Raw genomic sequence first — 21,308 nt, 5'->3', positions numbered from 1 at the left:
GTTCAGTGATTTACCCATTTTCATGCATTTTTACTTTTCTGTATTTGTTCAAATATATTTGCACATTTGTCTTTTTAAATCTTTCTTTTTTTGATGCAGAAAATCAAATACTGAATTGCTGAACAATTTACAAAACACAAAAAATGAACATCAAAAGTGCCAAGTGGAATGCGAAAAAATATTTAAAAATAAAGACGAACTTCAGGTTACTGTTGTTGAACTGAACTCGCTCATAGATGAGCTAAAGAATGAAGCCAGGGAGGAAGCTGAAAAAAAAGACGAGATCTTTTGTAAATGGCAGAAATCAGAATCAGAAAAAACTGAACTTGAGGAAACGGTGAAAAAATGGAAAAACAAAGTGGCCGATTTTGAAATGCTGGCCCAAAAAGAAAAATCGTCAGCCAGTGAAATGAACACAAAAGACACGCAAACACTGATAACTCTGGAGCAACGTTTGGTAGACAGTTCCGCCCTCCTTACACCTAATGTTACTGCAAACTCTACTAAGCAGCATGTTATGTCGCAAACTGAATTAAACGACGAACAAAACAACTTAGATAGCATTACAAAGGAAAACCAGGTGCTACTAGCTGAAATCATAGAGCTTAAACACACTATTGCGGTAATATCGGAAAGTTATTGGTCAAAAAAAGATACATGGAAAATGAATAGAGAAATGCAAACAGAAGCGCACGTGTTGATGGCAAATAGCAGCACATCAAATAAAGCCTCTGGTTGTGAAGGTTGCTCCGAGGCATGTATTTCAAAAGAAAAATCTTCAGTCGACAACACGCTTACAATGGAAAGCATGTCAAGTGAGTTGGAGAGGTTACACAATAAGTGCCTGTTATTGGAATCCAAATTAGCGTATAAAACTAAAAATATATCGATCGACGCAGCCCAAGTTGAAAAACGCAACGAAAACTCGGTACATCGCAAGTCAACGTTTGCCCAAAGGTCAGAACTATCAGAAGACACTGAAAAAACTATGGAAAATCTCGTCGACCTTGAAAGCGACGAAGAAATTTTAGCCAGCGGTGAATTTGCAGTTAAGGCAGCCATAGATCGCGCTGAAAGCTCAGATGCAGAACGAGTAAGCATTAAATCTGCTACAGAGTCTGTTGGAGACCTAAGCATGACTGAGTCTAATCAGGGTCAAGCAATACGAAGTTTGCAGCTCAGCGCGGAAAACTACATTAAAGTGATCGCGGAAAATGCTTTGCTGAAGTCAAAAATACATCAGCTTGAAGAAGATGTAAATAAATGTGCGGGAAATACCGACCTAATCGAAAACATAAGCAAGTTACGCATTGAAAATGGACGACTTCTAAATATGCTGGATCAAGCCGAAATCGAGGCGTGCACCTCGCAGGTACAAAAACAAGTGTATCTTATCAAAACGCGTATGCATTGGGTTGATTGCTACATAAATATCTTTGAGAAATTCAACAAAGCAATAGTCGACGTTTGGGCAGAATTTACCTAGCAGTGTATGGCATTTAACAAACTTCATGTGTGTAGAAGACATTTGACTTTGCCGTGTCTGCTGTTTCAGTACGTTGCAAATTTTTCTCTATTGTTGTTTGGTAGTTGTATAGTGCTTGATTCACCCGTGATGTTATTTTCACTGTGATAGCTCAAAATTGTTTTTTGTTAATACTGTATAGCTATTGCTTAACGCTTGAAGTGGTGTTGTAGTTTCTTTTGACATTGTCTATACTAAAGCGAGTTTAAAGTACTTCAGTACACCAGCAGGCTATTTCACTGTCCTTGTGTACCAACTCAGGATAAACTACAAGAGTTACAAGGAATCATTGATGATCTTCACGCAAAATCTGCTGAGGATGAGGGACGGCATCAAAGCAGTGGAACAGAATCGGAGCTGGATGCAAATTCCTCCGGTCACATAACCGACGATGACAACGTCAAAGAGATAGAGAAGCTCAATGTACAATTACATGTAATCCAGGCACCCACCCTTCGTTGTAAATATCCCGATTCATTTTTATCTTTTTCAGTTACAGCTTAAGGAAACAGAATGCTTGGTCGTGGCTTGTAAAAGTAAAATACAGCACATCGAAAAGCTAAATGAAGATCTTCGTCTTACCAACGGAAAACTAATTCGCGAGCTGGAAGATGTGAAGGCCTCTGTGAAACTTCCGCAACATCCAGTCATTTCCAGTGTTTTGCAGGAGCTTCCTCAGAAAGGGTTAGAGACATATCACTTGTTCATCGATGTGCTTGAAAATGCACGCAAATGCAGTGTGAAGATCAGTTTTACGTATTACTCTATATCTTTTTTATGGGTACAGATTTTCCCAAACTGCCCCTGCTGCGTTTGCGAACGAAGATTGCGTCACTCCAAGGGGAGAAGAGACTGAAAACGAAACGATAGCATTTGATAAAGTGGTGCAAGTATTATGCGATAAAGTGGTTGAAGCCAAAGATGCACTTAATTATGAACAAGTACGTTATTGAAAGAGTTTGTAAGCTTGGTTTGTAAGCTTAATGGACTTCACGGTGTCTAGCTGTTCATTGAATTGCGATGTATTGAAACCCATTAGGGTCAATCTCGTCGTTTGTCAAAAGAGCTCAACAAAACTTCTTCCCTGCTGGTCTCTGTTCGAGATCGAAATGCTGATCTGGAGCAACAGGTGAAGATGTGCGGCTCCATCGTTAAACTTTCAGCATGAAAATTTGTTTTTTCATGTTATGCATTCTCACAGACTTCCTACTTAAATGACCGACTTGAAGAAAAGGCCAAGCAACTTGTAGAAAACCAGAACAAGATCAATTCCCTTGAACAAACTCTCATGGCTAACGAACTTAACTCCAAAGAAACTCTGCGTAGGTTGGTATTTTAGTATCACATTAAACATCTTTCTTTTAACATACAAAATGATTTACGCCGCTATTTTCGTATATTGAAATTTTGCTATAGGTTTGCTGTATTATCTTACTAAGCTATTATTCCATTTCTCTCTTATGCTATACCCAACATATCTTGATACAATTTAATGAAGAATTTTACGTCTTGTAAAAGCAAAGAAGAAGAGCTAGAAAAACTTCAAGAGCAATTATCAACAATGACGGTTGATTTGGAGGCAAAAACGGAAGAGTTTAAAGCTCTGGATGAGGAAAGATTTCGGCATACCAAACATATTCAGTCTGAATTAGATCAGCTCCAAGAAAAATATTTATTATTAAGCAATGAATTCAGCGCCCGTGTAGGTTTTTGAAAGAAAATTTAACCATCTCTTGCACTAAACCGTATATTTTTATGTTAGACACATAACAGCTTGCTGTATGTTTAAGCTACACCAACTAAGTCTGTAAACAAGACAAGACACACGTTTACATAATGTTGCCGATTCTTTGCTGCAGGTCAGCGAAAATGAAGATTTACTTAACAAGACGCAACTTCTTCAAAGCAGAGCAATATCTGCTCAAAAAGAGTTGATGTTAAACGAAGGAAATGTCAATTCTCTAAAAAAAAGTCTTGCTTCATTGGAACATGAAAACGAAGAAAATAATAAAATTCTCGCTGGTAAGTTGTTATTTGCTTTCCACAGAGCAGTTATGTTTTGATTCGCCAAGCCCATGTTTTAATACAATATGTAGATAAATCAAGCGATATCGACAAACTAATCTACAAGGTGCAGGCAGATGAAAGTACAATAATTAAGTTAAAATCCCAAATAAATACAATGGAGGGAACCATATGTCATCTGAGACAAACAATAGAGCAAAGTGGTATGCAAAACACGAGTGTACGAAAGAAACTTGCCGTGCAGGACTAACCCTTTTGAGCAAAGTTTGTCAGTAGCAAACGTTTATTTTTGTTTTTTCCTGTGTGGTGTTGATGTGCGTATATACTTGCATCTCAAAGAGCAAAGCGTTGGTACTTTAAATGTGGAGTTGACGGAAAAAGAAGAGAAAATCGAAGGTTTAAGCGCCAGACTGGAGGAGTTGGTGGAAACAGAAGAAGCACTGAAGATAACGATGGAAAGTGCTGATGATATATTTGCGGAAAAACAAAAACAACATCAAGATGAACTTGAAAAATTAAAGCAAGGATTAAACAGGTGAAACTACATAAAATTTATAAACTTGTCTATAACTGTACTTGAAACCAACATTTACAATTATAGAAAACCAGTCTTCCGTATCCTGAATGTAGTTTATGTTTTTCCGTTTAACATGGTTTTGATTTGTATTGTAACACATGCTGATTGACTGATGAAAAGGAAACCTTATTTCATCAGGTAATGTTTCAGGCGTTTTGATTGTGCAACTTTAATTTAGATCATTATCTGAAGCGAAAAGAGCAGAAATGAGTAACGACGAGTTACAAAACGAAATTAAGTTGTTGGAAAAGGAAAACGTAAAATTAAAATCTGAAATCGAAGGAATTCAAAAAGTAGAGTTTGATGCAGAAGATGAACTGGAAGCGATGCAGGTAACATTCAACAAAACACGTTTAACAGAACATTACTCGTTGCATCCGTAAAAACTTAGCGGGACAAAAGGATAAAATTGCAATATTAAAGAGAATACTTCATCGGTAATATTTTTTGCAGATGGAGCGTGCTTTAATGAATACCAGCTTAGAAAACGCTCGACAGGAAAGTGACGAACTCGAGAAGCAGAATCAATACTTAACGCAGGTCAACGACGACTTAAATGTGGCTGTTGATCAAATGCAACACACCATAGACGAGCTCAATCACTATGTCATAGACTTAAAGGTTCAATGTGAGAACTTCACCCAGGAAGTAGATGAACTGAAAGAGAAGACAAAAGCGTCAGGAAAATCTGATGCACCAAAAACGTTCCATGTCCAAATTGACGAAGAGAAGAAAGTATTCATGCCTGAGCATACCGGACATGCAAACAAAGAAATGGAGAGGTAAAATCGGAGAACCTATTTCTTAATAACTGTATTACATTTATATTTATATTTCTGTTATTTTTGCAAGTAAAACAATTACCTTTTATCACAGACTTCAAACTGAACTGAGTGAGGCGCAAAGTAAACTCGCTCAAGCCCAAAAAGCATTAGAAGAATTTCGCAGAGGTCGAGCAACTTTGGAAGATGAAATCCGAAGAATGTATGACGAACGTGAACACTGGACCTCTAATTTACATTCTCCGCTTGATCCAAGTTTCAGCGAAGGCAGCAAAGATTTTCTCTGTTTTGCTCATCAACTTCAGTATCCGTCGCAGAGGAATATGTTTGTAAATCCTGACGGCGACCCGCGATCTGTAGAACAAATGACAACTGAACGTTTGCAGGTATAGGATGACTTTTTCTCGAATAAATTTTTTTCTTCAGATCTTGAGGTTAAGTTATTTATTACAATATATGCGATTATCAAAAGTTAATAGAGTAGCCTACTTTAAAAAGTTGTATTTGTTTTTAAACTTTCCAGGAGGAGTCGATTTCGCTTCGGTCAGAAAACGAAGCTCTTCGGTCCAAGATAGCCTCTTTGGAAGGAAACATTACCGAAATGACCGAGAGATTGGTTCCTAAGCTCGAGTTGGGTAGTATTGCCGATGAGAGTGAGCACAAACCCAAGGAGGCATACGTAGGTGATGACGACACCGGTCGCTATGTTGACGAGTGTGACGTAGATACGACCAGAGCTTATCAAAGCGATATGGAGAAAATTTTAGAAGAGAAACTTCAGTCCTCTGAAGATGCTGCAGCAAAACTTATCATGCAAGTAAGTTTTAAAGGGAAAATAAAAAGCTTATAGGCAGTAATTTTTACCATGCAATATCAAGAATTTCTTTGTTGCCTTAACGCTATCAATGTTCAATCCAGTCACTTCTAGAATTCAATAATAAGCCAGCCATAAATATTTGTGCTTTCACCTTGTTAAACTATAACTTGCGTAAATTACCACAAGTCGTGTATATCGTTTGTTAACTGGGCTAATAGCCCAAAGTAACTGATTTACTGGCTCTGTTGTACTATGACACTGAGGATGTGTCGCATTCGTTTTAGCAAAGTCTTATCCACAAAATAATAAAATTAATATATCGTGGCTGCCAGAGTTTGATCTCACTGGCTAGAAGTGAAAATTATTTAAATAGATTTTTGTTGACAAGGAGTCATGTCCCGACTTGTAGAGTCAGTGAGATACATGATTGAACCATAAAATCGATGACCTTTATAAAAATTCCAGGTTTTTGTGTGATCAATGTCTCCCGCAGTTACAGTCATCACCACAGTAAATCTTCTCATCCCATTTTGACTGTAAACCTAACCAATGTTCGTCGTTTAAATTTTCGCGCTGTACTCGGTGGAAGTTGCTTTTCGATACAAATTGTTTGAGGCTTTAATTTTGCTCGTTAATATGTGACTAATTTAAGGTACAAGAAATGGAAGAAGAAGCAGAACGCTTGCGTAGCAACTTACAAGACGTTACAAGAAAGAATGAAGATTTACAAAAGGAATTCTTTGGGACCATAAGCGAAAACTTTCAAGCGCAGGTTATAAATAACATGATTAATAGCAAATCATTGCAAGGGACAGTTTATTGTTTGATAGGAATACGCTAAGAATATAAGTTACTACAAGAATATAAGTTTAGTACATGACTAAGTGAAGGAATAAAATGAATTTACTCCAGATCGATGAGCTTAGCCGAGACAATTCTGCTCTCAAAGACGAAGTACAAAGAAAAACTGCAGAAGTGGCTGAAAAAGATGACCAACTGACAAAAACCTCAATGACGGAAACTCAATGGAGGCATAGGTAGAATAATATTGACAGAAATGTGCTTTCGAGTAGTGCGTTGTTCAAATACAATTGAGAACGGCCAAAAGGTGAAACAACTAAACGCGCTTGATTTTGTATTCAGGTATCAGGAGGTACAAAAAATAGCTGACGAGCTACGAGAACGATTACAACGCGCAGAAGCCGACAATCACGACCTGCAAGGCCGACTGATTGATCTTGATCAAGAATGCCAAAGCATGCTCTCACAGGAAGTCGCTTCTGTTGGAGAGGTATACATTTTATATAATATGGCAGCTTTTGTTTGTTTTCTTAACTATTTGTTTGAACAATCGAGTCGCAAAACATGTTCATATTGAACAAAAGCACGTTCTCTATAAGCTGTAAACATTTATTATGTTACAGGGGTACTGATAAGGTGTTGGACAAAATAGGCCCCTAAGCTCGCCATTCAGGGCCCATATATTTACATCTTTAGTGCGCGTTAATCTGCGGTTCCTGTCGTTGATAAACTTCTACTACTGCCGTAAAGCGTATACCACCTTCAAATATTCATCAAACGAACATAAATGGATACTAAGGTGGTACCAAAGTGAAACGGTTTGTTTGACCAGAACCGAAGTGACGCTTTGAAAGCATTGTGATCATAACCCCATTGTGTAATTCCACTAGCGCTTCTAAGTACCACGTATATGTAAAAAATTTTCTCAGTGTTGAAAGATGTTTGGATTTTTATAGATTAGCCATTGCTCTAGTTTATTGTCACGAGGCTTTTAAAAGTATCGCTTACTCGGATGAAAATGTTGTTATCGAACTTATAGCCAGTTGTAAAGCTCAGAATAATCCTGCACTTAGTTTACAAGAAAGTAGCAATATTTCTGCATTTTTTGCTTCGTCTATTATCTTTGAACTGGTGGTTTAGGTCTTTTAGGAAAGGAACTCAAATAATTTGTACAACTTTTATAGGATAGAAAATATTAAACCTAAGAAAACGTACTAATGCATACCGATAGGTGATGGGTGATAGCAATTGTATAGGCCTACTAAGAAAATATCAACGGCAAGTGTTTATCATAACTGCACATTTTTTAGACAGTCAGGTCTACTAGGTTTCCCGACCGCGTTACAATGAGCGTTGCGCTTTGCTATTACATTGGGTTAACTGCAACATCCTATGCTCATATGTTTTTCTAAGTGAAACAACATTTAGATCATACTCGTATGAAACAAATTACGGACTAAAATAAATTCGTCAGATAAGTGAAAGTAAAGAGATGAGGCATCAACCAACATGCGATGCTGAAACCCAGACTATACCGTTGAATGATTTATTGAAAGAGTTAAAAAACGACAAGAAGATCAAAGTTAAAGTTGATTCTTTTACAAGCAATGGTGGTGACACAGGTAAAAATTATGCACTAAAGTTTATTACAAATTGAGTATAATATGCGCTATATGCAGTATTAACTTTTAATTACAATATTAGCTGCAAACAGTAATCATATACATGCAAAAAGCACATCGTTACGTATATGCACACAATCTAATCAACGTGTAACATATAGCAGAAAACTGCATAGGCTATACCAGCTTTTGAGTTATTCAATCGGAACTGTGTCCTTTGTATAGCCTATAGTAAAATTGTAATTTTATATGTACTAACAGAATTCAAAACCGCACGCTGAAAGAATTGAATTTATATAGTGTTGTTGTCGCTAAATTTGTATAGTGTTTATTAAAACGACATAAACGTTCATTTCCTATTGCAGAAAATGATGTATCCGATATTGACAGTTCATCCGATTCCAATCAGCAAATCGCTCCTGCTGCGTCTGCGTCCAGTTCACAAGGAGCTCTTCCGACAGAAAACTTTAACGCAAATCTTGCTGACGACAAACTGCTACAACAAACTATTTTAAATAGTTCATCTACCTGTGAAGGAGAAAAAGAATTTGATTCCGGTACTTTCAATATTAATGTGTTCTAATGCACATGATTCTTTTATTTCTATGTTTTTACAACTTATATTTATCTTATTTTTCAAATAATGACAAACGTGGCGTTTGAAGTCTATCTGTAAAACCACCGTTGTATTTAACGTACATGTCGCTATTTTGAACTACATGTTCGTTATTCTAGTCGCAGTTAATGTTTGCTCTTTTCGCGAAATCGTATTGTTTGCATGTTTACCCAAGAAACTATAAACCGGTTTATTAAACAAATATTTCAAAGGTTTAAAACACAAAGTCTGCTAATTTGAATTAAACCTCACACAGGTTTGACGCATGTGCAAAAAGCGGTAATAAAATTAAAAGAAACGTGCAAATTTTCAACACATCTAATCTTAATAAATCCTAATTTAAAGTTCCTTCAAAACAACATGACTGTATTGCAACGCGTTATATGTATTAGCATACTTACTACTTTCTTTTCAATTTAAAGACTACATTCCACCGCCGTTTACCAATTCTGAGGACGAAGTTACTATTTCCCAAGTAACCGACGCTCAACATCTATCGACTAACACAGTCAAATCGTTGAAGAACGAAATTCTCGGATACCAGCTCATGCTTGAAAAACTGAAACGAAGAAATCAGGTGAGAAATACGTTTTTTTTCCATAAACCTAAAAATATGGAAATATAAAGTTATCATTTACCGCTTTACAATACACACAAGATCGCATCTTGCTATTAACGATTACTAAGCAACATAAATGATTAACTTTGTTTTTTCTTCATTGTTCGAACTGTCCATAGTAACTGCTGTAATTTGAACTGTTCGAGGTTGTGTAATGTTGTGGACTGTTTTGCTGAAGTTTTTGTTATGCAGTGTGCAAGCATAATATATAAGTGTCAGATTACACTTGGTAACTTTTACCAGGCTACACCACACCAACGACGGTTGCTTTTAATAACATAGAACGACTTAATTCCGACCTTCAGTTGTAAGGCAAATTGTGATCGACTGTGACTACTTCGCCATCATAGGTTCAAATCCATTGTAGGTTTGACTAGGCAGGTTTAAATTTCCTTAAACGACAATAAGAAAAGTATTACAACAGGAATTATTGGAAGGATCTGGAGCCGCCATGACTCAAGACGACAAAGAAGCGTTGGAGTGTGAGGTTAATGCACTTCGCGGGCAAGTCGCTTTACTTGAAAGAAACAACCGAATTTTTTCGGACAGGGAACGAAATGAATTGAAGCAGGTATAATGGCACAAACCGGATTTTCAATATTTTTTATTTATGTAGAAAATTCACTGCTTTCATCATTGGTCATAATTATGGTAAATGCCATTTCTTAATTATGACCTGCATGGTTGTCACATAAACCTCACCAGTTTTGTATTAACCTGACACACGAATAAGTGTTTTGAATGGCTCGCTATATACAGTACTGTAGTTTTCCTACCAATCATTAATGGTCATTTGCCTCAATGACAGGACCTTGATTTAGCAAACAAGAGATGTAACAATTACCAAGCTCAACTTCAATCTGTAAAAGAAAGTTTAGAGTTTAGTGAAGTTGAGAAAATTAAAGAGCTTAACAAGAAATTGCTTAAGCAAGTGGGTTTGTGTGGTTGTTTGTTAGTCTTTTGATTTGGTTTGACAGCTGTATTTCATGCTTTAGTTTCATTTTTAGCCTTATTTCGTAACCGGCGCTATCTCACGTATCATCCAAAGAAACACTCTTTTCTTGATTTTGCTTATTGAAATAATAAAATTCAATATGCATGTACAAAAATCATTTAAGCGTTAACATATTCTATGAGGATACGTTGCGATGTAAACCTAGTAATCGCTGCTGCTTTTGGATATGTTGCAAATGATTATTTCTTCAATCTTGCATTATGCATTGACATCGAATGTGAACTACGGTTTTACATAAAGATTGAGGAATTGGAGAAGCAGCTACAAGTATTTCAGTCTGAAGGAGACACCGATGAAAATGATGATTACTCTGATGGGAGCAGCAAATCCAACGGGCAGGAGAAATATGCACGACTTTTAGAACTGGAAGAAGAGGCAGAAGAGTTGAAGCAAAAAATGGAAGACAAAGATGAAGAAATAAAAGGTGATAAACATGTAGCTTACATTTTTAGCAATAAAAAGTAATTATTGTTTTTTTGTATAACAGTTGTAAATTTTTAAAGATCGTGATGTGATGGTGGAAGAGTTGCAGCATCAATTGGAGAACACTAAGAAAAAGCAACGAGACGAAATACAGAAACTTCGAAAGAACAATGAGCAAGAGGAAAGAAAGTTACAAGAGGAAATTGAAGAACTTGTGAGGGATGTGGAAGAAAGCAAAGAAATGATCAAGGTACTTTTACAAAGTCCTATTTTTGTTGCTTTGCCCTCCAGACTTGAATTTATACATTGTTTGGACCTTATGATGCTTTGGGAGTAAGTGCACTTTTGCTCGATTTATTACAAGCTTTTGGTAAATGATCGTTTCGATTTAAATACAGTTGAAGCAAGAGAACTTGAAAAACAAGTGTGACCAGTTAGATAAAAGCGATGATGAGATACAAAAACTAGAAAAAGATATTTTAAAGAAGAATCAAGAAATCGACCGACTTCAGTGGGAAGTGGATGTGCTACGAGTAAGCATAAGCTGCTATTTAACTACGTTAAACGTTTTAAAGTTTTATCAATACGATATTATCTGGTGTTCGCGGTTCTTGTCGATTAAGCCTTGTGTTTTAATATTTGTCACAGAAAGAAAACGATGCATTGCAACAAAGAATTAACAAGTTAAAAGAGGCTATATCTTCTTCACATGATCCAGATATTTTCGATATTACACTTTCTCCAATCCCATCACTTCGCTCACCTTCTAACGTTTCCTTTCACTCACATCCACGATCCGGCTCGGATTCGTCTAGTCCGAAGTTATTGGTGGATGCTCCTGGACGCCAAAACGGTATCAGTAATCGTAGTGCCGATTCAGTTGACTCAGATAGAAATACATCTCTGGAGGGAAGTCCACGACTCGGACGCAGAAGGAAAATATTTTCGCTGAATCATGAGGAGGACACTCCAACTAGCGCTCTTCGGGAAGGTATTGAGGAGGCAAAACAAACGGTTCATCAGATGGGGGATGTTCTTGATACCCCACGAATATCTCCTGCAAGAAGGAGCCGGGTATCCACCCCTGAAAGAAATGTCCAGGAAACAGCCTCTCATCCAGCAGCAACCCAGAAGCATCTAGATGTAACTTCTTCTGCTGGACATAACGGTAGTTTGCAACGCAGTAGAAAGAGAAGTAGCAGCAGTTCAAGCTCTAACAGTTTTTCTGATGAATCTTCATGTACAAATCATGACGAAGAAGACCAAACTTTCGGTGATGCCGCTACTCCTAAAAGCACCAAAGAGACATCTCCAATACACGACACTTTTATTGACGAAGCTAGTTTAAGCCAGCACTCGCAAGCAGATGTTGAAATAGGCCATAATCATGCTAATATGAAAGCAGATATTTTATTAAATAACTCTGCACTACCATTGTCAACGATAACATTTTCTCATGCAACGGAAAACGGCATTACACACAACGAAAGAAACAATCTTGAGCAGAATGAGCTAAGTAGAGCCACCATTCCCTTGAAAAATGAAGTTATTGCTGCAGAAAATATGTTCAACCCAGAGTTGCCTGAAAAGCATGATATTATAAAACTTGGTGAGTCAGCAGATACTCCTGGTGTTTTGACTTCTGAACAAGGTGCTGAAAAGAAAAGGAGAACATCTTCATCTGAATCTGTTACTCCGGTCGCGGAAACAGTGAATCAATCCCAAAACGATTTGATGCAAAAAGTTTCAGAATACTCTTCTTCTGCGGATGTAGCGACTTTGGAAATGCCAGATGTCGGTAGAAACACATTTTCTCCAAATATTGAAGCGATCACCAATGTTGAACCTGATGAAGAGGGGTTTTTTAAATATCCTGCGACAAAAATCGATTCTGGTGTACCAGTAAGTGCCGATACCAAAACAGCTTCACCATTAAAAATTACAACAGAAGTGGACAGCAAAATGGATAACGATCCAGAGGTCGAAAAGAAATTAACTAAACCTCTTCAATCCTCCATTCACGCGCTCCTTGCCAATGATAAATGCCGGTCAAGTGGAAAACAACGGCCAGTCAAGGAAAGAATCAGCAGTACTTCCAGTTCCGAGAGTGACTTTATTGATACTACAGACAGGAGTCTGCTACATTCTTTACCAACAAAGAAAGAATCCAACCTTGATGAAAACGGGAAACATTTGAAACAAATGCCCCAAATTGAGAAAAGTCCGGAATCCACAATTGGTCTACTTCCTGATGATCGGACTGTATTAATGCAGGAAATCTCTAAGGCTCGTGATGAAGCACGGAAGTGGTTTGCTGAAGTTGCGCAATCTGATCGTGACAAGCGACTGTTGGGAAGAAGGCTGGAAGCTTTAGAAAATGAACTTGTTCGTCTTAAATCAATAGAAACCAAGTAAGAAACTTTAATTCGTTTCAGTTTTATCATGTCTAGTTAAGAATAAGAACATTATATTAAAATTTTAAAAGATGGCATTAAAGGTAGAAACAAAGTCTTCTCATATTATATTTACATGAGAATTAATTTAATAATAAATATGGACCATTTCTCATTAGTCTTTACACGTTAATGTATGTTCTTTGAAACTTACGTTTTAACGTGCAGCTACGAGATGCTTAAAAAGTATCAGGAAGAAATGCAGAAAGTATCTCATGATTTGGAGCTTGTTCGTGTACAAGCTGATACTGCCAATAAAAAAGCCGAAGAAGCAAGGGAAAGAAACTCGCTTCTAAAAGCACAACTACTTGACAAGGAAGAGGTGGAAAACCAAAACGACAAGCTGAAACAAAATCTGGAAGCGTTGACAAGGAAGAACGCATCCAAGGTGAGCGTAGATTGAACTTTTAATTTTATCCATACCAACTTTATATGATGTAAGTCATGGTTTTAGAAGCCTTTTTCTTTTCTGAGGTTGCATGTATTTTACAGGGGAAAAATCCAGGATCGCTTCCCTTAAGTGAACTCCAAAAAGTTTCCGCTACACCATCGCACTTAACCGAATCTAAGACCTCTGCTGATCAGAAGCAGCTGCGGGAAATCAAAGATAGTTTTGAATACATTGCTTCAAACGTAAGTAAGCCGTCTAACGTATAACATGTCCTTGTAATAAACGTGATGTTTGACGTAGAAAACTTCATGTAGTTATATGACGTTTGAAAAAATCTTGAAAATATTTTCACAACGTTTTATTACCTCGATTGTTTTTATACCGAGTTCATACTAATCTAAAGTTAACTTCTACTTGTTTTAAAATACTAATAAACTACCTTGTACAACTTTACAGTCTGTATTGTTTTAACAAACAACTACTATTAGCTACTAACCTTTACCCTTATCCCAGTTTGCTGAGCTTGTAGTAAAGAAGCACGATGCAGAGTCGTTGCTTGCACCTAACCAGGTGAGACTGGCTAAAACCTGCTCCTACTAACCTTTTTTAGTGAATTATTTCCTAGTCACCACTCTCATCTAATACATATCGGAATATATTTTCTACAAATAACATGGCAAACTGTAACTTTTTTAGAAGGGACGTTGCTATAATTAACTTATAGTATATGATAAGTGGCATATAGTAACGCTTTGATGTTGTTTCTTTTAGGCCAAGGTTTCCCAGCTAAAACGAAAATGTCTTGAACGGGATCAACTATTGGCAAAACTGTTACTTAAAATACGTAAGCAGAAATCGGAGACCGCCGTAGATGATGCAAGCGACACGCACGACGAATCAATTGCGTCATCTTCTGGACTGGAAAAAGTGTTGGCTGAAGCTGAGCATTACATCCGGTCAGGTGTTGTTCAATCAGATCTAACAACCGACAGTGATGCTTCACCTGAGAAAAAACTTACAATTAGAAGTAAGGATACGGCTGTTGAAGATAACGGTGAGTTTTATAAATTTAAAATATTTTCTTTGTAAGTTTTAACATGGAAATATGATAAACTATATCACAATGAAATTGTTAATAATTTTCTTCAAGTAACTGACAAACCTGTCACCTCAAATTGTAGATTTTCTTCTCCCGCAACGACCTTCATCCCCTTTCCAAAGATACGTGAATCCTCAGTCTTCCAAATCTTTTTTCTCTTCACCGAGTCACAGAATTTATGTTGCCAAGCATGATTACACCCCATCGAAAGCGTCTACTAGTCGTAATGGAGGACACATTCCTACCACACACTCTCTTCTCCAAGATCTTCCACTTCTTTCTGGAGATACCGTGGTGGCTATAGGCAACCCGGATCAACGCAATGATGGCAAAGTATAGCTTCCGTATATGTTTTATTTATCGCATGCATTGCACGTCAAGTATATGTAAAAATGTTTTTTTATGAAATTTACATGCCTTACCACTTTTTGATAGATGTATCAGTTGGCCGAAGTTCGTGGAAAAATTGGCTTTGTTCCACTGGCCCATTTAGTCGCTGCTGAGCAGGTAGAAGGAATGCAAGCTTTTGTTCAAGAAAGAGGAAAAGCCAACAGAAAAAGGGTGAAGTCTTTGTAACTTTTACTGAGTCAAAAATTTCTGATATAGATAATGACGTGGTTTGACTTTTATTTTTGGTTACGATTGTCATGCAGAGCACAACTTCAAGCCCGGAAAAAATCATCAACCTTTATAAAAAACTTGGAAAAGCTCACCTTATGGTGGCAGATAAAATGGACAGGTAAAGGCTAATATAATCTTGCACAGTGCACTATTTCGACAAACTTCATCGTTTTAACGAGGAATTACTGTAGAATAGATAAATTCACGTTGTTGATTTAAAGGAAAGGAAAAATTTCAACCAGGAGCCCGTCCGAAAACGAAAAGTTTCCGATACGCAGACGACATATTTCCTCAAATGATCGTACAACCTCTGATTCATCTAGTCACATCCTTGCAGAAGACAACACAGACATAGCGTCAACGTTGGCATCACCACAACCACGCCCACATATCAAAGAAAAACTATCGCAAAACACAAAAAAGTCGAAACGTTCGAAAGTATTGGACTCCCAAACCAGTTTTACTAGCGAAAGAAGCGACTTTAGTTTAAAACTTTCGAAGAATGAAAAGAGTAGATCTTTCAAAAAAAGAAAATCCTTAGACAGCTCTAAAAGGAAACAGGAACACCATCCGGTGGAAGAACGCTATGTTGCGGACGTGAGAAGAAGCAGCACAAGCCTGGCAGATTCCAGTTTTACATTGTCTTATGATGCACCAGCTACTTCAACTCCAATATTGAAACATCCAAAACACTACAGACCTTCATCACTTCGATCCAAACGCTCCACATCTTCGTGTTCGTTGAAATCCGACATTTTAACTGAAGAACTTCCTAAGGCAACAGTACATAGCGATACGAAAGATCGAAGTTCAACAAAGACCCAATCTCGACGCAGCAATAGCACTTTGAAAGATAGCGGTGTCCGCAATCCATCTGTACTTCCTTTACCCCAACCGCCCACTTTTCTTGTAATAGAAAAAACAATGGGTCAAAAAAGTATGATCATATGCTGGACCCCACCTTTGCTGGATATGGTAAGTAATAATACTCAAGCGTGTGGTGTATCATTGACAGATTTATTTGATGGTGTTGCGTTTTGTCTAGTCTAATGTTATTACATAAATTCACATACAAAATTGATTCATCTATTTTGCAGTATAAATAATACAGAAAATATAAACATATTTAGATATCAAGAAGCAACAATATCCCTGTTGTCGGATACGAAATATCCATCGACAAACAGCGTAAAGTTCAAATTTCTGGGGCTTATACAAACAAGGTGGTTTGGATCTAAATAAAATGTGATTTTTGTAGGGTTCTCAACCGGTCTAATCAATTCACCATTTTCAGGCAATTCTCGGCGACCTGGATCTAACCAAAACATTTGCTATTGAAGTCCGTACAGTTAGTTCGGTTGGAACATTGTCACCAGCTTGTGAAGTGATGTTTTCACCTAACTCTTCCTCTCCGTTAACAACCCCAACATTATCCCACGCATCAATCAATGCTGCCAATTCAGCTCTAAGTGCAAGCGATGTTGAACGACAGCTTGGAGTAAAATTTAACAAACGCGTTTCTGTTTTTTTAGCACTCTAGAGTCATAGAGTAATACATACTTGGCATATACCTTTCAGGATAACCGACGCAGCCCAGTTCGCATGATTCAGCGCGCTACTGTTCTTTACAACTACGACCCTAACGTTGATAGTCCATATAAGTCTCATGAAGATGAGATTTCTCTCAAACAAGGAGATGAAGTGCTGGTTGTGGGTTCACCTAGACCAGATGGATTCTGTAATGTACAGGTGTGTTTCTTGACTAATTTGATGATCGCAATTAAATGTTTTTCAGGGCTTGCCGCACATTTTTAGAATTTTTTTCAATGTTTTTTACTTTTTCCTTGAATACGTATAGTCTCATTCAGTTACGCAAGTTCATGAAGTTACAAACACTGCACATATCATTTTATACCGCTCAAACCTTGAACTACTCGGTCACACTTGATAGTTTTTTTATAATTTCTGAAATTTATGCTATATAAGCAGATTGTTAAAGACGGTACTTAAAACAAAAACGTAACCAGCAGTGAAACGTGACTTAGGGCACCAACCACCATTACCATGCAGCTTCTTCAACAACAACATATAAATTCAAGTGGCACTTTAAAAAATATGAAGTGCTCATCGTATTATGTCAGATTTAAGAAGTTCACTTTCACGAAATTCATTGGAAAGTTCAGTCTAAGTCTAAGATAGCATCTAGTCTAAGATAGCATCTAAGATATTATTTTGCTGTAGATATCTTCTGGACGCATAACCAACTTACAGCAAACATCTTAAAAGGTTTGCTTTTGTACGTTCTGCTGCAGTTTCTAGTTGTGTGTTGAACACTTTGTAGTAATTTCCTGTGAGCTTTACTTGAATTTTGAAAAGTTCCAAAACAGAATGTGTTTTGTTGTTGCATATTGCTTTTACCATTCTTGATAACTTTTTCAACCATTAACTTTGTTAGGTTACGAGATTGATATTGCGATCGTCTCACAACGATTAACTGACAATTACACACAGCCACTCAAGTGTGATACCATAAATGTGGGAGTAGTTTTACAATACTGCTGCCGATTAATATCTAACTTTTTTGTTGTCGATCACGTCTAAAACCAGCATCTTGTATCATTTTAAAAATAAAACGATAACGAAAAGGTATGGTAATTTTTACTTATCACAAATATTAACCATGAATTTTGTTGCTCCCAAAAATGGGGTAAACCACGGATATAATCCGAAAATTGCTTTCAAACAACCGCCAACAGAATGCCATAAGCATTTCGTTGATCGTTGTGAATAACACACTTATAGCTTGAAAGGATGACGCGTTTTCTGATTCACACTTGTTACGTACGTGGGCTGAAGTGATGTTTTTTTCACTAACAACGCTTCTGCTAAAACATTCAACCGAACTACTGGCGTGATTTTTTTCAATACTTCTTTGCATGACGTTTGTATGTATAATGTGTACCATATAAAGTTAGTAATGTTTTTTTGCTTCTCTCATCACTGTAGTAACATTGCTACCATGGAATTTTTAAAACTTTACTAGGTTGGCAGAAGACACGGTTTAGCTCCTGTTGCTTTTTTCCGAAGTGATTGTGACATAACAATGGGCAGCGATGCGTCATCGACCTCAGATGCATACAAAACAAAACGCTACCGAACTGGTAGTCGTCGAACTTCTACAAAGTCGATATCATCACTAAATTCTAGTCTAAGTATACATGAGTAATTTTCGCTATAAATCTTTAGCACTGTGAATTTTTATACTTATTCTACTTGTTCTACCAAGGTTACAAAAAATTGTTATTGTAAAACTTCTATATCGCTTGCTAAGATTATATTTTTACATCTATAACGTATTAGTGCCTTCAAACACAGATTTATTTTACTTTGAAAGTTATTTAACCATCATTTAACTTTCGAATAATTGCATTGCGCAAAGAATTATATCTTTTAAATGAGATGTTTTGTAATGTATATATATATAAGTTGCTTTATAAAAATTTAATATTTTACATAAATACAGTGAAAATATTTATCCGTGGTCCCTAGATACAGTGTCCACCTTTAGGTCATCAGAAAATACTTTTTAAAACTACTTGTAATCATTATTATGGTTTAGTATGGGTTACTATTTCCTGCAATACAAACCACAAATCGGTAATCAAACATGTAGCGAGCCAGCGAGTTTATTACCACCTGGAGCGTAAAAAAGCGCAGACTCTTCACCTTTGATGAAAACAGCTCTCATCGAGGACGCGTTTTCTAATCGAGAACAGAATTATTTCATTACCTGAATATATTCAAAGTAGCCCAAATAATTCCCTTAAACCAATAAGTTTTCGTTTCATTTTCGTTCTTAATTAAATACAACCTGGATCTTATTTTATCGCTTAATGGTCTTCCAGTAACTTTGATTTTATGCTTTTGTTAATCTTACTCTTTTGAGGAATTTAATATGGGCACTGTAATTATTCGAGTTACCAAATGCGAGCATATAACTTGCGTACTGCAAAATTAGTTACCAAAGCTGTCTAACTAGTCTATAACAATTAGGTACTTGCTGATCAAAAGTTAGATATATTTTGTTGGAATCTTTCTCGAGTAGAGAATGTGCCGGTGTGACATCCAAAAGTATTAGAAAGACAAATACTTTGGGTTTTGGATCTTTTGTGTTCAATGTATTTAGCAGTTAGACGCTGTTTGCAGTTAAATGTGAAGAAACCATTTGCTGAAAGGCTAGCAAAGAAAGCCGTGCATTGGTGAGCAAATTGCTAGCTTTTTTCTATTTTCTTCACAAGGGTGTTGTTAGTTGCAAACTTTGCAAATCCCTGCAAGTAAACTATTTAAAATTTGGTCAAATTTTGCATTGATTGTTTTATTACACATTAGATCTTGTAACCAGTTCTCTTGTCACTTCCTAACTTGTTATTGTCATGCTTATAGCGAAGTACTTGCCGTGAACGACATAAGGTAATGTAAATGGTTGTAAGTAACAATGAAATCAATGATATACATCATGGAAAGTTAGTGGTGAGTTTAAACCGAAAAAGAGATGACACAGAGAATTTGCCTGAATCGTTTACTCTGCTTGATAACTGACAGTTGATTGGGATCAGTTTATACTAAAAGCAGCTTTTCCCGGATTTTAGCAGGCCTCTGACAAGTTAAGACCAACAGGATAAGTTTAGGCCTAAGGCTTAAGTGTCAACACTTAAAAGGTTTTTTTAGATTTTTGTGTTATTAACTAACTCTTTAAGTAAGATGACAGCATGTTATCCGATATAAACGGCAAACACAAGGATCTATTAACCTTTTACAACTTACAAATTGAAGCAAATTTTAAGTAACACATATACTGTATACAGTTAGTCTAGTTTTACAACTATTGCAGAGCGGCCCACTATATTTTTTTGCAATAAAAACAGTCAGCTTCGGACTGTCTATCATTTGATTAGTCTAATTTAGACAGTAATGTGGATACTGATTACGGACCGTGACATGCTGTTTCTCTGCGGCAATTTCGTCAGAAAAGCGCACAGCATATGAGGGTTATTTGGTATACAGTGCATGAGAGTTGCTTGAATGTTAAATTACCAATGTTGGAATGATAGGAATTTAAGCCAACATGTAAACAATTTTTGCGCTTTCAAGAAACCTGGTGTCCCTAACGTGCCGCGGTTACGCGTATGTGTCAACCATTGTCGGAATGCAGTGTTGCTGAAACTACAACGATATCGTGTTGAGTTACAGAGATTGTTTGAAGTCTGAGAAAAAATCTGTCTTAGGGGATTTGCTTCGTGGGTGAACAAACACTTAGAACGGCAATCTGAACGCAACGACGCTCTTACAAAAGTCTCATGCCAAGAGCTCTAAGTCATCCATTGCAGATTTAGATATATAACGATAAGGTAGCTTGAAGCATTATATGTTTTCTTGTAACCTCTTAAAATTTGCGTCGATATCGGGGTATTGTTTTTTGCGAATTTTGATCTATTGTAGTTTGGAATGATATAAATAAATTCTTGTGAGTCGATCTGCAACTAACAACTGTAGACCGCAAGTAATCGAGTCACTAAAAGTTTTAGTGAGGCTTTTATCTGCAGCACCTGCGGAAAACCCACGTCTATGAATCTTTGAAGTCAGATTGTCCAAGATTGATCGCGTCGATATTGTAATGCTTAAAGAAACTTTGTTCAAATCAATCAACAATTGCTATTATACATCTCATACTGGCAGCCAAGACCGCTAGATCAACTTCGAATTTAGATGACTGACGCCTTTTATTTCGGTGTTTAGGCGAATTACTTTGTTAGTCTTAACATTTTTCATGACCGTTATTCATTACTTATAACAATGCTGGCGAGGACCAAGTCGCCAGAGCTCATTCTGCATGCCACGTTCATAGCCTATTAGTATTGATGG

At 36.9% G+C, this 21,308-nt stretch overlaps 1 protein-coding gene across 9 annotated transcripts in view; it reads left to right on the top strand.

Annotated features, from left to right (window-relative positions):
- The window catches only part of LOC143444274 (uncharacterized), a 28,729-nt gene extending 7,802 nt beyond the window's left edge, over nucleotides 1–20,927 (top strand). For 2 of the 9 annotated variants that reach the window (XM_076943458.1, XM_076943467.1), the window contains 39 exons: nucleotides 100–1,372; nucleotides 1,522–1,554; nucleotides 1,787–1,948; nucleotides 2,019–2,209; nucleotides 2,313–2,466; nucleotides 2,565–2,654; nucleotides 2,727–2,851; nucleotides 3,044–3,227; nucleotides 3,385–3,547; nucleotides 3,622–3,753; nucleotides 3,890–4,085; nucleotides 4,306–4,459; nucleotides 4,581–4,909; nucleotides 5,004–5,295; nucleotides 5,433–5,726; nucleotides 6,379–6,498; nucleotides 6,639–6,763; nucleotides 6,870–7,017; nucleotides 8,002–8,149; nucleotides 8,515–8,706; nucleotides 9,188–9,342; nucleotides 9,809–9,955; nucleotides 10,193–10,315; nucleotides 10,640–10,823; nucleotides 10,903–11,072; nucleotides 11,221–11,355; nucleotides 11,471–13,233; nucleotides 13,444–13,663; nucleotides 13,768–13,908; nucleotides 14,180–14,236; nucleotides 14,438–14,720; nucleotides 14,848–15,098; nucleotides 15,201–15,326; nucleotides 15,419–15,504; nucleotides 15,608–16,361; nucleotides 16,517–16,609; nucleotides 16,681–16,884; nucleotides 16,965–17,135; nucleotides 18,430–20,927. In XM_076943458.1, coding sequence (XP_076799573.1) covers nucleotides 100–1,372; nucleotides 1,522–1,554; nucleotides 1,787–1,948; nucleotides 2,019–2,209; nucleotides 2,313–2,466; nucleotides 2,565–2,654; nucleotides 2,727–2,851; nucleotides 3,044–3,227; nucleotides 3,385–3,547; nucleotides 3,622–3,753; nucleotides 3,890–4,085; nucleotides 4,306–4,459; nucleotides 4,581–4,909; nucleotides 5,004–5,295; nucleotides 5,433–5,726; nucleotides 6,379–6,498; nucleotides 6,639–6,763; nucleotides 6,870–7,017; nucleotides 8,002–8,149; nucleotides 8,515–8,706; nucleotides 9,188–9,342; nucleotides 9,809–9,955; nucleotides 10,193–10,315; nucleotides 10,640–10,823; nucleotides 10,903–11,072; nucleotides 11,221–11,355; nucleotides 11,471–13,233; nucleotides 13,444–13,663; nucleotides 13,768–13,908; nucleotides 14,180–14,236; nucleotides 14,438–14,720; nucleotides 14,848–15,098; nucleotides 15,201–15,326; nucleotides 15,419–15,504; nucleotides 15,608–16,361; nucleotides 16,517–16,609; nucleotides 16,681–16,884; nucleotides 16,965–17,135; nucleotides 18,430–18,612 — 9,751 coding nt within the window. In that variant the 3' untranslated portion in view covers nucleotides 18,613–20,927. Of the gene's footprint in view, nucleotides 1–99; nucleotides 1,373–1,521; nucleotides 1,555–1,786; nucleotides 1,949–2,018; nucleotides 2,210–2,312; nucleotides 2,467–2,564; nucleotides 2,655–2,726; nucleotides 2,852–3,043; nucleotides 3,228–3,384; nucleotides 3,548–3,621; nucleotides 3,754–3,889; nucleotides 4,086–4,305; nucleotides 4,460–4,580; nucleotides 4,910–5,003; nucleotides 5,296–5,432; nucleotides 5,727–6,378; nucleotides 6,499–6,638; nucleotides 6,764–6,869; nucleotides 7,018–8,001; nucleotides 8,150–8,514; nucleotides 8,707–9,187; nucleotides 9,343–9,808; nucleotides 9,956–10,192; nucleotides 10,316–10,639; nucleotides 10,824–10,902; nucleotides 11,073–11,220; nucleotides 11,356–11,470; nucleotides 13,234–13,443; nucleotides 13,664–13,767; nucleotides 13,909–14,179; nucleotides 14,237–14,437; nucleotides 14,721–14,847; nucleotides 15,099–15,200; nucleotides 15,327–15,418; nucleotides 15,505–15,607; nucleotides 16,362–16,516; nucleotides 16,610–16,680; nucleotides 16,885–16,964; nucleotides 17,136–17,627; nucleotides 17,673–18,429 lie in introns of all 9 variants that reach the window. The other 7 variants (XM_076943462.1, XM_076943466.1, XM_076943459.1 and 4 more) reach the window with 7 other exon arrangements.
- The last annotated feature ends 381 nt before the right edge of the window (nucleotides 20,928–21,308 follow it).

This window comes from Clavelina lepadiformis, chromosome 1, assembly GCF_947623445.1.
Source record: "Clavelina lepadiformis chromosome 1, kaClaLepa1.1, whole genome shotgun sequence".
NCBI classification, from domain to species: domain Eukaryota; kingdom Metazoa; phylum Chordata; class Ascidiacea; order Aplousobranchia; family Clavelinidae; genus Clavelina; species Clavelina lepadiformis.
This window is presented reverse-complemented; position numbering and strand designations above follow the sequence as displayed.